The sequence below is a fragment of the Gossypium hirsutum genome, chromosome A13 (genome assembly GCF_007990345.1).
Source record: "Gossypium hirsutum isolate 1008001.06 chromosome A13, Gossypium_hirsutum_v2.1, whole genome shotgun sequence".
NCBI classification, from domain to species: domain Eukaryota; kingdom Viridiplantae; phylum Streptophyta; class Magnoliopsida; order Malvales; family Malvaceae; genus Gossypium; species Gossypium hirsutum.
Window position 1 is genome coordinate 105371097 of NC_053436.1, and position 12964 is coordinate 105384060.

Consider the following 12964-nt stretch of genomic DNA (forward strand, 5'->3'; position numbering starts at 1 on the left):
TTAATATCCAAAGATGTTATTATTGAGAAAAAGTGTAAAGATAGAGGTCTAATTAAGTTGATGTACCTTTCTTGTTCAACGAAGTCTTGATGATTTTATGAACAAGTAAACAAATTTAAACTCCAATAGTAGACTTTGAATCCAATCAAATTTTATCAATAGCAAACTTTGGGAATGGATCTTATTTTACAATTTCATATAGATAGCGATATCAAATCCTTCACCATCCTTAATAACATAAAATAAAATAAGTTAATCAAAATAATTATAATTGATCATGAATTAGCTAAAATAATCAATTATGAAACATTAAATAAAAAAAACTTCCCGCAAAAACTTTGCATCTTGCCATCTAAGATCTTGGAAATCATGGAGAATAAATTTGATTGTCGATAAAAGGAACTATCATTTTGAGAAAAATCGTGCTGATAACATGTTATTAAATAAAAAGAGATAGAGAGAGTAAAAAACAAAGAAAATATGGGAAGCAATAAAGAATATATTTTGTTGATTAATGGGATGATTACATTGCTTCTTCAAAGACTTTATTTATAGGTATAAGAAGTATAAATGAAGTAGAGATCTAATTCTAATAGCTGTTAGAATTTAAAGTACAACAAAACTTATTTTGATCATGATGAACATCTATTTAATAAGATATTCATAATAGATTCCAACTGGAATTAAATTTTATTTATGTTTCAAAAAATAATTTTTTTGTTCAAATAATTTTTTTTGTAAAATTATTTTTCAAAAAATTATTCGAACTAGAATAAAATGATTTGAAAAAAAAAAGATTTTTCAAAAAATAAATGAAATTTATTTCCAATTGAAATCAGCTTTCTTACAAAAATATTTTTTAGTAGAAAAACATTTTGGACTAATTCGTAATAGGCCTCTTTATTTTTGGTGTTGAAGGGAAATAAAAGAAAAAAAAGAAGAAGGGCTTATGAAGCAGTTTATCCTTTTGAACTTAGTGTTGTGTCATGCGGCACCCAAGCTTTTCAATCAAAATAGTAGGTTTCATATCAGGCCCCTAAATATTTTAGGTCATCACATTTCAGTCCAGTGCCGCCGATTGGTCAGGCGGCACCAAATATTCATCGTACATTATGCCGACTTTCATCAATATTATTCTCCTTATCCTATTATGGTATTTATTTTATATTATTCATGTAAAAAAGTCAATATAAATCTTTAATTTATATTTAATAAGTTGACAAAAAATAAGGGTTATAGACTGCCGTTTGGCTATTGTTATGTTATTTTCAATTGTCAACTCGAAATCCGTATATAATCCAAATTATCGACCCGTGACCCGAGTTTGGGTCCCACCAAGTGGATACGTTAAGGACTTGCGAGGAGAGCTCAGGAGCCTAGTTCGCATGTCTTTGGGTGTACGTAAGTAGAGGGTGCGAAGTCCAGCGAGTGAACTAGTGAACACCTGGACCAGCGAACACATGTTAAGTCTAGGATAGCATACGCGTTAACATGCATGGAGCCAATATAGGGCGTCACTTCCATAAACAGTAACCATGTCATATAAATGCCTGATTCTCCTCACAATAAAATACTTAACTATAAAATAAAATCATTTCTATATTATAATTAAGTAATAGTGGATTAAATATTAATTCAAATTATATTTTTACAATATTTTCACTTATAAACAAGGACGGAGTTAAAAGAGGGCAGCAGTGGACCCTAAAAAATGGTAAATTAGTTACTTAATCCTTTAAATTTTTATAAAATTATATGTTAATATAATAATAAAATTATATTTTAGTGCTTTCAATATTTTATGATTCATTTCTAATCTCCTAAAGCAATTTTCTATCTTTGTCTTTGCTTGCAAAGATGTTGAAAACATTTACATCAATGGATATAGGATAGATTCATAATTTCTCCCGTCCGCTTATTTTACCAATGATGATTCAATTTAATATTATAAAATTATACATTCCTAATTTATTTATAAACATACTTTTGGTATATATAATTCTCTAGAAAATGTAAAACATAAATATATATTTTAGAATTTATATATATAGTGTATTAGAGGACAAGTGAATGGGTAGCATTCAGAAGAAATTTCATCTCTTGGCTTAGCATTTTCCTACGTGAAGTCAAGGAATAAAATTGAAGCCTGCCATGCCCAAGTAACAACGTACGACACAAGTAGCCGCTTGCTTGTCAAATGGACGATCTCATTCGTCTTGTTGTAGGAGCTATTGAATTCTTAGACAAGCTCATAGTAACTGTCAGATTAAGGCAACTTTGGGTTCTGATAAAACAAGAACATGTTTCATTTAGTTGCATGTGTACATCCACAGCTGATTACACGCACATAATTTCAATGAGTTCAAAAAGAAACGGGAATGGTCCACAGTGGGAGTACAGTAGGTAGGTTGATGTGGATTGAGGAATCCAATGGGTTCCATTAATATGCTTTCTTCAATAACACGACTCAAAGTGGGTGTAGGGCTGGTAAGATGCGCCTATCTTCTCTTTTTCCCTTTTTTTTCTCTTGTTTATTTTGTTTGCGATTAGTAACATATCCATCTGTAAACATTCGGTTTACTGCTTTACAGTTTGGGCTTTGAAAAGAAAAGATTAAAAAAAAAAGACAAAATCAATTTAGGTTTGTTATGATATTTGTCATTATCGACTCACTATTTGATAGAAATCGACTCAGTCCTCTTTACATTAGTGGTCAAGCTGTATAATTTGTTTTTTTGAGTCCGCACATGATGAGTTTATGTTATAATGCAAGCGAACCTATACTTAAGGACACGTATTAGCTTTAAAATAAGATACATATTGGCATATATAAGAAACTATCTAGTAAATCGAATTCAAAAACCGTATCATATAAATAAAAAAATTAATCTTCATAAAAAAATACATAAAAACACTTAACAAAATTTAATTTCAAACATAATATATGCTTTGCTTTTTGGAGAATGACTTATAAAACTTAATTAGCCATAAAATGGTTCTACTTTTTTTTCTTGCATGATATTTGATCGGAGTAAATTTTGAAATGCCTTGAACGTCTTCAATTTGTACAATGCTTTTATATTAAATATTAGGTAAAAAAATTATTTTTAATTTTAATATCAAATAATTTAGTTCTTCTAAAAAAATTTAAATCCTTATCAATTTTAAAAATAAATAATTAAAAATAATTAATCATAATATAATAATAAATTTAACCATTAATGTTTATATATTTATTAATTTAATCTTAATTTAAAAAAAAATTAATAAATTTAATCTCAACATTTACACCTTTATAAAAATATTACAGGCTAAATTTATTAAATCATAATCAAATTGATAAAAAACGTAATTTACAACAATTAAATTTATTATTATACTAATTAAATTTATATAAAATTGATGGAAATCAAACTGCCCATAGAAACATAAAACAAATCATATAACTTGAATGGCATACTTGGTTTATACTGAAACCGGATCCCACCATTAAAACATCTTTATTTGATGAACACTAAATAAATGAAATATTGAACCAAAAAAAAACACTAAATAAATGGAATGGAGTTGTACCACATCACTGCCAAAGGGGATGAGGAGATCAACACAAACGTAACATGACCCTTAAACACCCCCCCCCCTCCCCACAATATAAATCATCATCATAACATAACAACAAGCTTTACATCACCATCAAATTAACAGACAAAATATTAATTGAAATAAAATACTATAACCGACACATATTCAAACAAAACCAGAATCCTACTCCAAATCTCCACCTGTATATGAAAACAGAAAAAATGCCAATTTCATTACAACTGGAAAAAAAAAGAAAAAACACATTTATGTAATTATAAAGCTAAAAATTAAATAAAATAAAAAATAAATCCGTATACATTGAATTAAATTAAATGAAGTTAGGCAATCAATTATTGCATTTAATCGAAACTTCCAGACGTGTAGACCTGCCGACTTACCATCTATGAATTGGTTTCTGTGTAAATTTAGGTCTGTTTTTTCTTACATGAAATTAGAAGAAAGCAATTTTAAGAGAAAGTAATTTTCGATCGCACATAGTACAAGTATGTAACCTGAATATGTGTATGTATGTTGAAAGTTGAAACTTGTTACTTACAGATGAGAAGGACGGGATTAGAGGACTACTTGGTGATGGCATAGATAGCATAAATAATACCAGGGATGTACCCAAACAGGGTGAGTACAAGACATATCCAGAACTCCACCTGCATCAATTTTTTATTTAATTACGGTTCATATTATATAATATCATGTAATAAAAATGAAAAAGGCTCAGATATGGATATTGACCTGGCAACCAAACTTGAGGAAGACACCGAGAGGAGGCAAAATGATGGCTAAGAGGATATCTATGCAGGTAGCTGTACTATCATCTGCCATCTTTTTCTTCTCCTTCTTTACAAGCCCCAAGCAAACAAATTCAAGACTTTCGTTTCTTTCAGGAAGAGGATTGTTTTTTGAGAGGGTTCTAGTAGGCAAGGGAGAGTGGGTGAGAGAAATGGTGAGGGGTGATAGCGAAATTTATAGAGACCCCCTGGAGTCCACGTGTCAGCAGTGGGCGGCAGTTGATTGGTAGATACGTTGATGAATCATGATGATGATGATAGGCCACATGGTTTGCTACTTTAACGTTGTAAATCTATATGCTCGATGCCAACGCCGATGCTTATGGGTAATAAACTGTATGTCTGTTGGCTTTGGGATGGGCATATGCGTTTATGCCTTGACTTCGTGAAATGGAACCTACACTTACAGCTCACTGCATTAACGCCCGCATGTGTTCTGCTTTTTTTTTTGTTATAAATCTTGAAAAATCTTCTATATTCAATAATTACTATAAATTTCAAGAGCAAATTAGGAATTAATATAATTACTATAAATTCCAAGAGCAAATTAGGAATTAAATCGAATCCTTAATAGAAAAATATAGGTATTTTATGTGGTTGAATCCTACTGTTGCAACTAACACTATGTTTGGTTGGGTGTATTGGATTAGCCAATACACCCCTAATCTGTGGGTCCCACTTAAGCCCCTCTTAAGCAGGTGTTTGGTTCAATGTATTGCCTAATACACCCCTAATACGTTACGCCCCTAATCCCCGAAATTCTCTGTTTTCTAATCCCTGGCTTCTCCTCAGTTTACATCCGTTTTATTTTTCACGCCCTAATTTGCCCTCTGTTTCCTGGGTCTGTCTCTCTTTATCTCCTTCAATGCTTGCTTCGCCTTCGGCCAGTAGCCCCAATTTCTTGTCGAGCATGCCATAGAGAAAGGCAAGAAGAGAGCTGCTTCTGTTTTTCTTTCTTTGTTTTCTGTAACAGACCCAGAAGTTTTAACCCAGAAGCCCCAAATTCTTCTCCTTTCTTTCTTTGTTTTCTGTAACAGACCCAGAAGCTTTAGATTGACGAGGTTGTCGGAAGCTGAAGATGCAACAACTCCCTCTCAAGCTTTAACCGAAGAAGGCAGAGAGTTACCTCTTCCTCTTCTCTCTATCTGATGAGGGCATTTTCCCGCCAATGCAATCCCGCCACACCATGCTCTCTGCTCAATCTTTTGATGTTGTTTAGTGAAAAAGAGAAACATTTCCACCATTTAGGTTTAAGTAATTCCTCACTTAATTGGAGTCGCCATCTTTTGATGCAGGTAAACATTTTAATTTGATTAACTAAATTTCCCAAAGCCAAATTTATGAGAATTTAAACGAGGGAGGAAAGTTATGGAATTTCTTATTTTTATATCGCAGAGGTCTCAAGTTACTTCCTTGTTCGGAGCGGATGCTCTTTGGAGAAAGGGTATACCGGTGCTAAAGTCAAAATGGCTATTTTCGACACTAGAATACGTGCTGATCATCCTCACTTCCGAAACATTAAGGTACATCATTAGTGTGAAAATGAAGTTAGTTGAACTTTTGTTGGTGTGGAATTATTTTCTTATTGAAAATAACTTGTTGGTCTTCAATAGGGAGTTCTGATAATCACTCTTGCGAGTAAATTTTTCAGGAACGAACTAATTGGACCAATGAGGATACTTTGAATGATAACCTTGGACATGGGACCTTTGTGGCTGGTGTTATTGCTGGTGAGGACGCAGAATGTCTTGGCTTTGCACCAGATACTGAAATTTATGCTTTCCGTGTTTTTACTGATGCACAGGTAACACAAGTTGGTGTTGGATATTTTGTTTGTTTTTGTATTTTGATTGGATGTTGCACCAGGCCTTTGCAAATCTCACCCTTTTTGTTGTTGGTTTCCTTTATATTTGATCCATTTGAAAATTCCTAGCATGCACTACAGAAGTTGGAAGCTCTTTTGAACTGTTCATTACTATAATTAGAAGATATATATCATACAGTATATCCATCAACCTAAGGACTTTCCCTTTAACATTTGTTATTCTATAAAATTTGGCTGGATTATGAGAATTTTGCTCTCAGCTTATTGCAGGTATCATATACATCTTGGTTCCTTGATGCTTTCAACTATGCTATTGCAATCAACATGGATGTGCTAAACTTGAGCATAGGTGGACCTGATTACTTGGATCTCCCATTTGTAGAGAAGGTATGATTCTCATGGCCTGTGGTTTATTGGTGTTCATTTGTCAAGCATCATTAATAATTTTGTTTCAAAACTGCAAAATTGTCTAAGTTTGGTTGTAGTGGCATGTGGAAATGCTTCAATCATAATGCATTCACTTGCTTCCCACAGGTTTTTTGGCCTCTCTTAAATCCCATGAACATGCTATGATCATTCAAATTCATGAGTTGACTTCCTCTTTCAATATTTTGCATTTTGAAGAAGTTTGCTTGTTTTCTTTGGACATTTATTTCCAAATATGGAAGGATTAGCCAGTGAAGTTACCCACTCTGCTGTTGAAACTTCCACATTCAGTTTTGCATGTTTATCCTTACATACAATGGAGCTGAACGTTTTTGGTTAATGCTTGCTGCTTTATGGTTCTCCAGGTTTGGGAAATAACAGCCAATAATATTATTATGGTGTCAGCCATTGGAAATGATGGGCCATTGTATGGCACTTTAAACAACCCAGCACTTTAAACAACTTTAAAGAAGATGGCGCCTGTTAACGGAAGAGCAGTGTTCGTGTTTCAAGCTCGGTGTGGATGTTCTGTTGGTAGATTGGAAGTTCCGGGGCCGAAGAAGCAAAGAAAGGTCAAGAAGTAGGATTTGATAGAAACATGAATTAAAAGCAAATACAGAAAACTAGTCATAATGCAGAGAGGAGAGTGCCTTCTCTGGTTAGTTTAAAAATAAGCTCTTATGGCTATAAGTTGTAAGGATTATATACAATTGATTATAGTGGAGAATATAATAATCTTTTCTTTTATGATAATTTACATCTGTTGATCATTGAAGTTTGAAACTTTTTCAATATTAGATTAAAATACTTTCTTTTGATATGTTGATTGCTAATGCTTATGGTGCCTATTCAACTAAACTTATCCGGAAAGTGCTTGATTAGGCAAGATACTATGTAGTAAAAGTTTTGGTTTGCCATTTAGCCGATGCCCCAGGGTGTTAAATGCTTTTCCGCAGATATTCCGGACTCATTTTATCGGATACCTTCATGGCAGAGGTAACTTCTCTTGTTTCCTTTCATTTCTTTTCGTTTTTTACGGTTAATTGGCAACTTATTATTTTTCTGTTTGTTGTCCAGCTAGTTCTTCTTTGGTTTAAACTGTGAAATTTTATTTTGGAACCGGAATTCAAAAACGGTACGTGGTCTGAAACCTCATTTTATGTTTTATCTAATTTCTGTCTGCTTTAGAAGATGGATGAGTTCTGCTTGTCTCGGTTTAGCTATGGTTCAATTTAAAGCTAATATTGAAAGGAATCATTTAATTTAATTCATCTATATTATTGCCCAAGTTGAAAAATGAAATATCAGTTTTCCTTTCTAAATTAGATGCTAATCACAGACAGCCTGCGAAAGTGAGTTTTTATTGCATAACCTTCATTTTCAATTTTTTATTGCAAATGCTTACATGTTGAGACATGGATTTTATTGTTGTATGTTGAGTTTATATGTAAAAGGTACTGAATGCTAAACAAAATTGGGACTAAGCAATTGATTAAAGAGATATGGACTGGAGCTGCCTGTCATGATATAACATAGAAGGCATAAAATAATTGATAGCTGTGAAATGTTCACTTAGGTTATACTTAGGAATCTGAGTTTCAGAAAATGGATTTGAATTTCAATATGGTGTAAGTTGTGTGATAAAGAAACTTGTAAATTTAACATCCATGACTGTTTTTGAAATTTATGGATTGTGGGATGCCCGTATAAGTGATGAATTTGAAATTCCTATGGATCTTTCTTATTTTGATATTCATGTTTTTATATCTTTAAATACATGGTCATAATTTTAATTATTTTATGCATAATGAGTATTACTGAAGATGGATCTTTCTTATTTTGCAATAGTTGCCGGGATGGTACATAGCATGGTTATTACTGAAGATGGAGCATTATTTTATTGGGTTTCCTCAGATCCTCATCTTAGATGCCAACAGGTTCTATTCCATTGTCTTTGTTGATTTTAACTTCCCCTGGAGTGAAGCTTTTATTTACTTCATTTGGATGAATTTGTACAGCTATATTCCCTTTCTGAGAAAACAATCGTAAGCATTTCTGCTGGTAAGTACTGGGCTGCAACTGCTACTGCTATAAATGATGTTTACATGTGGGATGGCAAGAAAAGTATGGATAAACCACCTGTTGCAACTCAGTTACACCGAGTAAAGGGAAAAAAGATCCCTTAAAGAGTTGATTTTGAGAGTTGGTCATGAGAGAATGTAACTTGTAAACAGAACTTATGTAATTCTAATGTAATTCTAATATAGAATGTAAACAATTTCTTATGTAATTCTAATATAGAATGTAACTTGTTTTAATTTTCTTAATTTAAATTCATTAATTTTTGTATTTAGCTTTAAAGTTAAAATTTTAATAGAAATTTTAATTTAATATTTTTTATCCTTAAAAGTATATAGTTTAAAGTTTAAATTTTCTTCAGTTTTCTTCAGTTTACCTTCTGTTGCCCGATTGGAATGGGTCAGAAGATTTCTTTCTCACCATTAAATATCAATGTTCAAACTTTTTGATGTTGTAAAACTTTTGAATATATTGATTATGATGTACAATTTCATTTTCATCTAACTTTTTCTTAGTATAAGTTAATTATGTTTATGCAGAATATAATTTTCAAGTTATATATTTAATAATAATTATGTTAATTTATATTTTACAGTATCATATATTATGATTTGAGTAAATTAATATAAGAATATTAATTATTAAGAATTTCATTAATTATATATTTTAATTAAAATATATTTAATAATAATTATGTTAATTTATATTTTACAGTATCATATATTATGATTTCAGTAAATTAATATAAGAATATTAATTATTAAGAATTTTATTAAATTATATATTTTAATTAAAATATATTTAATAATAATTATGTTAATTTATATTTTACAGTATCATATATTATGATTTCAGTAAATTAATATAAGAATATTAATTATTAAGAATTTCATTAAATTATATATTTTAATTAAAATATATTTAATAATAATTATGTTAATTTATATTTTACAGTATCATATATTATGATTTCAGTAAATTAATATAAGAATATTAATTATTAAGAATTTCATTAAATTATATATTTTAATTAAAATATATTTAATAATAATTATGTTAATTTATATTTTACAGTATCATATATTATGATTTCAGTAAATTAATATAAGAATATTAATTATTAAGAATTTTATTAAATTATATATTTTAATTAAAATATATTTAATAATAATTATGTTTAAATATGATTAAATTATTTATTATTGATAATAAAAATCTTATTATAATTTAAATAACAATAACAATAATCATTTACCAAAACAAATTTATGCTAAGGGTATTCTAGTCATTTTAGTTTTTTCTATTATGCTATTACACCTCTATTCCATTCAACCAAACACAAGATTACTATTACGCCTCTATTCCATTACATTCAACCAAACAGTGGATTAGCTATTACACCTCTAATCCAATACACCTCTAATCTCAATACACCTCTAATCCAATACGCCTCTAATCCAATACAGCGAACCAAACGTGCCTATGGTTTGTAGGCAGATGTGTTGGCTTTTCGTTGCCTTGGATTAGAACCGCACGGCTTCTACACGTTGCATACAAAGCAACGTGATGAAATCCGACGGCTCAAAAGGTTGCCGCATAAACCTGAAACAGCCGAGCGGCAGGCAGGGAGGGATGTCACTATCATTTGGGGTATCATCAATCAAGTCCCCCCAGCTGTTGCTTTCCCATCAACACACGCATCTGAGATAAACCGCCCCTAAACTGTTCTTTATTTATTTATTCTTTTTCCTTTCTTTTGAATCTTTAGATATTCAATCTTTATCTTAGCCAACAAGTCAAAAACATTACAACTGTGTTGAACCCAAAAGAGAACATTACGACAGTTTTAACTTCATTCGAAGTTGCCTCTTGGCACCTGGAGATTGAACCCTGAAACGATTTCCATTATCACACTCACCCACGTGTGCTACATGGATATTTGCCTAAGTTCAGTCTAATATATAAACTTCAAATTTTACTACAGCCCGCATATAGTTGTAAATGTTTTTGGAACAAAAATAAGTTTCTGGATGCAGGGGAATCGGTCTCTTCCATAAGGGTATGAGACTGACCCCACTTTGTAACGTTTAATTTTTGTTCGTGAACGAGTAGTCGTTCTCTTTAATGTGATTGATTTTCCTTAACGCATGCGTAAATTTAACGCCTCCAACGGTTAGTATTACCCTCCATCTACTCAAAAGTTTAAAAGAGAAAAGCTTCATTGAATGAACAGCCCTTAAATTATATTTCAAGATTCTATCATTCTCCTCATATACATAGGCAAGGTGCACATTTAGCAAGCCTGAGGTGTGTTAGTCCCCGTCTATTGTACAATGTTTATTCTAAAGACTATGGCTTAGTGTTCGGCTTGCCACTAGCTATCCTTCGTTAATGTACTGGACTCTTTATTGTGGAAAAGGAGTATTAATTTTGTAAGAAGCTTGACATTAGCCTACATCAATATGCTCTCTTAGAAAGATCTTTTTTTCATCCTATATTTAACTTGAAAGTCAAAAGTCTTGGGCAATAGAAAGAATTTTTGAGCAAGAGAATTTGAAAGAAATTAAGACAGAATAATGGTAAAAGAGATGGAGATACTATGATGAGATGATAGAAATACCTTAACTTATATCTTACTTGGAAGGTTTAGTTTGGAGTCTAAGAACGTATGGGAATTGGTTCATTGCGCGTCAGTCATTTTCTGTTGTATGATCCTTGTGCCGAAGGTTCGGCTAAGGCTTGCTGCTAGATGCCCTTTTGTCATTAGACTCTTATATTGAAAGTTAAATTATATTTTTTTTAAATATCTAAATTAGTTCATGTATGTTAAATTAAAAAATAAATTAGTGTATCTGTTAAAAATTATATTCATTTCTAATGTTAAAAATTGGCCTTTATAAGTAAGTATGAGGTACATGTGATATTTAATTATTCCGTCAATCGCATCAGTTTTAACGATACAAATTGATTTTTTTTAACAGAAATAACCAATTTATATTTTAATCGAACATGTAATAATTAATTTACTCAATTTTTAAGTGAAAAAGATAACATGTAAATTGAGTCTTAGTAGGGCTTCCATAAAAAATTATAGGCTTGTATAACATATTTTACGAACATGATAAGGATTTTTTTTTTCTAATTAAGATACTAATTACACGTTTAAAATTAAAAAGATATAAAATTTGATTGAAATTAATCATCAATTTTCTTAAAAAGCAATCATATCTTCATCTTCCAAAAAGAAATTTTTTTAAAGAAATTGTAATAATTAACTTCTTTTTCTTTTTCATGAGGAGCAAATCACCAAATAATAATAAAATAGAAAATAATTAGAAGAAAACGTCCTCTTAATTTAAAAGTTAGTGAATTATTAAAGTTAAAAACAGCAGCCAGGTTGACACAATGACAATGCAATTGGTTTTCATTGGAACCACTTTAATTGGTTTTATTATTTATAAAATCAAAAAAAAATCAAAGAAAAAGTTTGATTTTAAAGAAGAGAACGAAAATTTCAAATTTACATTGATAAATCTTAAAATTATGTATGAATTATGATTCAATGTGTAATTATATATATGAATGTTAATTTTGTGCAATTTTATATATGAAATTTTGATTTGATCTAATTTTTGTAAATTATTGATATAACACCATTTTATATTTATATATTGCATACATAAATAATTATATTTATTCAATATAAAAATAAATTGATGTTTTCATTTCTTTAAATGTATATGATTAAATCAAAATTAAAGTTTCAAGTACATATTTGAACCACAATTAGAATTTCACGTATATAATTGCATCAAATTAAAATTTATATATACAATTACACATTAAATCAAAGTTCATGTATAATTTTAAGATTTATTCCTATTTTTCAATCTTCGAAATTTCCTTAATTACGGTTTTAAGATTAAAAACTGAAAGTTATTTTGAATACTTCAGTTATATTTTCTTTTCAAAATTGTAACAAAAGGGAAAATTGGAAAAAGAAAAGTATGTATACAAATAAACCAAAAATGGGGGAACAAGTAAGAAGTCCAACAAAAGTTGAAAACGCTACTGTTGTCTGCGGCTGCTTCTGACCTCCATTTTACCGTGGTTGTTTGAATTGAACTGAATCAATCAATTAGATTAATTGAGTAAAAAATAAATTAGAGTATCGATTTGAAAAATGACTTTAAATTGATTAGATTTATAATTAGTACAATTTGATTAAACTAATTAAAAATCAATT

At 30.3% G+C, this 12964-nt stretch overlaps 2 protein-coding genes across 4 annotated transcripts; one reads left to right on the forward strand and one right to left on the reverse strand.

Moving 5' to 3' along the window:
* Positions 1 to 3443: 3443 nt before the first annotated feature.
* On the reverse strand, positions 3444 to 4562 carry LOC107893498 (hydrophobic protein RCI2B). Its single transcript, XM_016818510.2, has 3 exons — positions 4333 to 4562; positions 4139 to 4247; positions 3444 to 3782 (listed from the first exon to the last, which is right to left on the reverse strand). The coding sequence occupies exons 1-2, from the start codon at positions 4420 to 4422 to the stop codon at positions 4164 to 4166; spliced, it is 174 nt and encodes a 57-aa protein (XP_016673999.1). The 5' UTR covers positions 4423 to 4562; the 3' UTR covers positions 3444 to 3782; positions 4139 to 4163.
* Positions 4563 to 5007: 445 nt separating this feature from the next.
* Positions 5008 to 7409, forward strand: LOC107893497 (subtilisin-like protease SBT6.1). 3 transcript variants are annotated; one of them, XM_041085572.1, is made up of 6 exons: positions 5008 to 5313; positions 5426 to 5683; positions 5784 to 5911; positions 6040 to 6192; positions 6484 to 6600; positions 7005 to 7409. In XM_041085572.1, exons 3-6 carry the CDS (start codon positions 5855 to 5857, stop codon positions 7095 to 7097), a joined length of 420 nt encoding a protein of 139 aa, XP_040941506.1. In that variant the 5' UTR covers positions 5008 to 5313; positions 5426 to 5683; positions 5784 to 5854; the 3' UTR covers positions 7098 to 7409. The 3 variants fall into 3 exon arrangements, with proteins under 3 accessions (XP_040941506.1, XP_016673997.2, XP_040941507.1); XM_016818508.2 differs by having other exon boundaries at positions 5008 to 5683; XM_041085573.1 differs by lacking the exons at positions 5008 to 5313; positions 5426 to 5683; positions 5784 to 5911 and having other exon boundaries at positions 6474 to 6600.
* The last annotated feature ends 5555 nt before the right edge of the window (positions 7410 to 12964 follow it).

Bases quoted from the DNA above. Each gene is read 5' to 3' on its own strand.
- LOC107893498 (XM_016818510.2), bottom strand. From the start codon at position 4,422: ATGGCAGATGATAGTACAGCTACCTGCATAGATATCCTCTTAGCCATC. The intron at 4,248-4,332 runs GTCAATATCCAT...AAATTGATGCAG, and splicing joins TCCTCAAGTTTGGTTGCCAG to GTGGAGTTCTGGATATGTCT.
- LOC107893497 (XM_016818508.2), top strand. From the start codon at position 5,855: ATGGCTATTTTCGACACTAGAATACGTGCTGATCATCCTCACTTCCGA. The intron at 5,912-6,039 runs GTACATCATTAG...TAAATTTTTCAG, and splicing joins CTCACTTCCGAAACATTAAG to GAACGAACTAATTGGACCAA. The intron at 6,193-6,483 runs GTAACACAAGTT...AGCTTATTGCAG, and splicing joins GTGTTTTTACTGATGCACAG to GTATCATATACATCTTGGTT.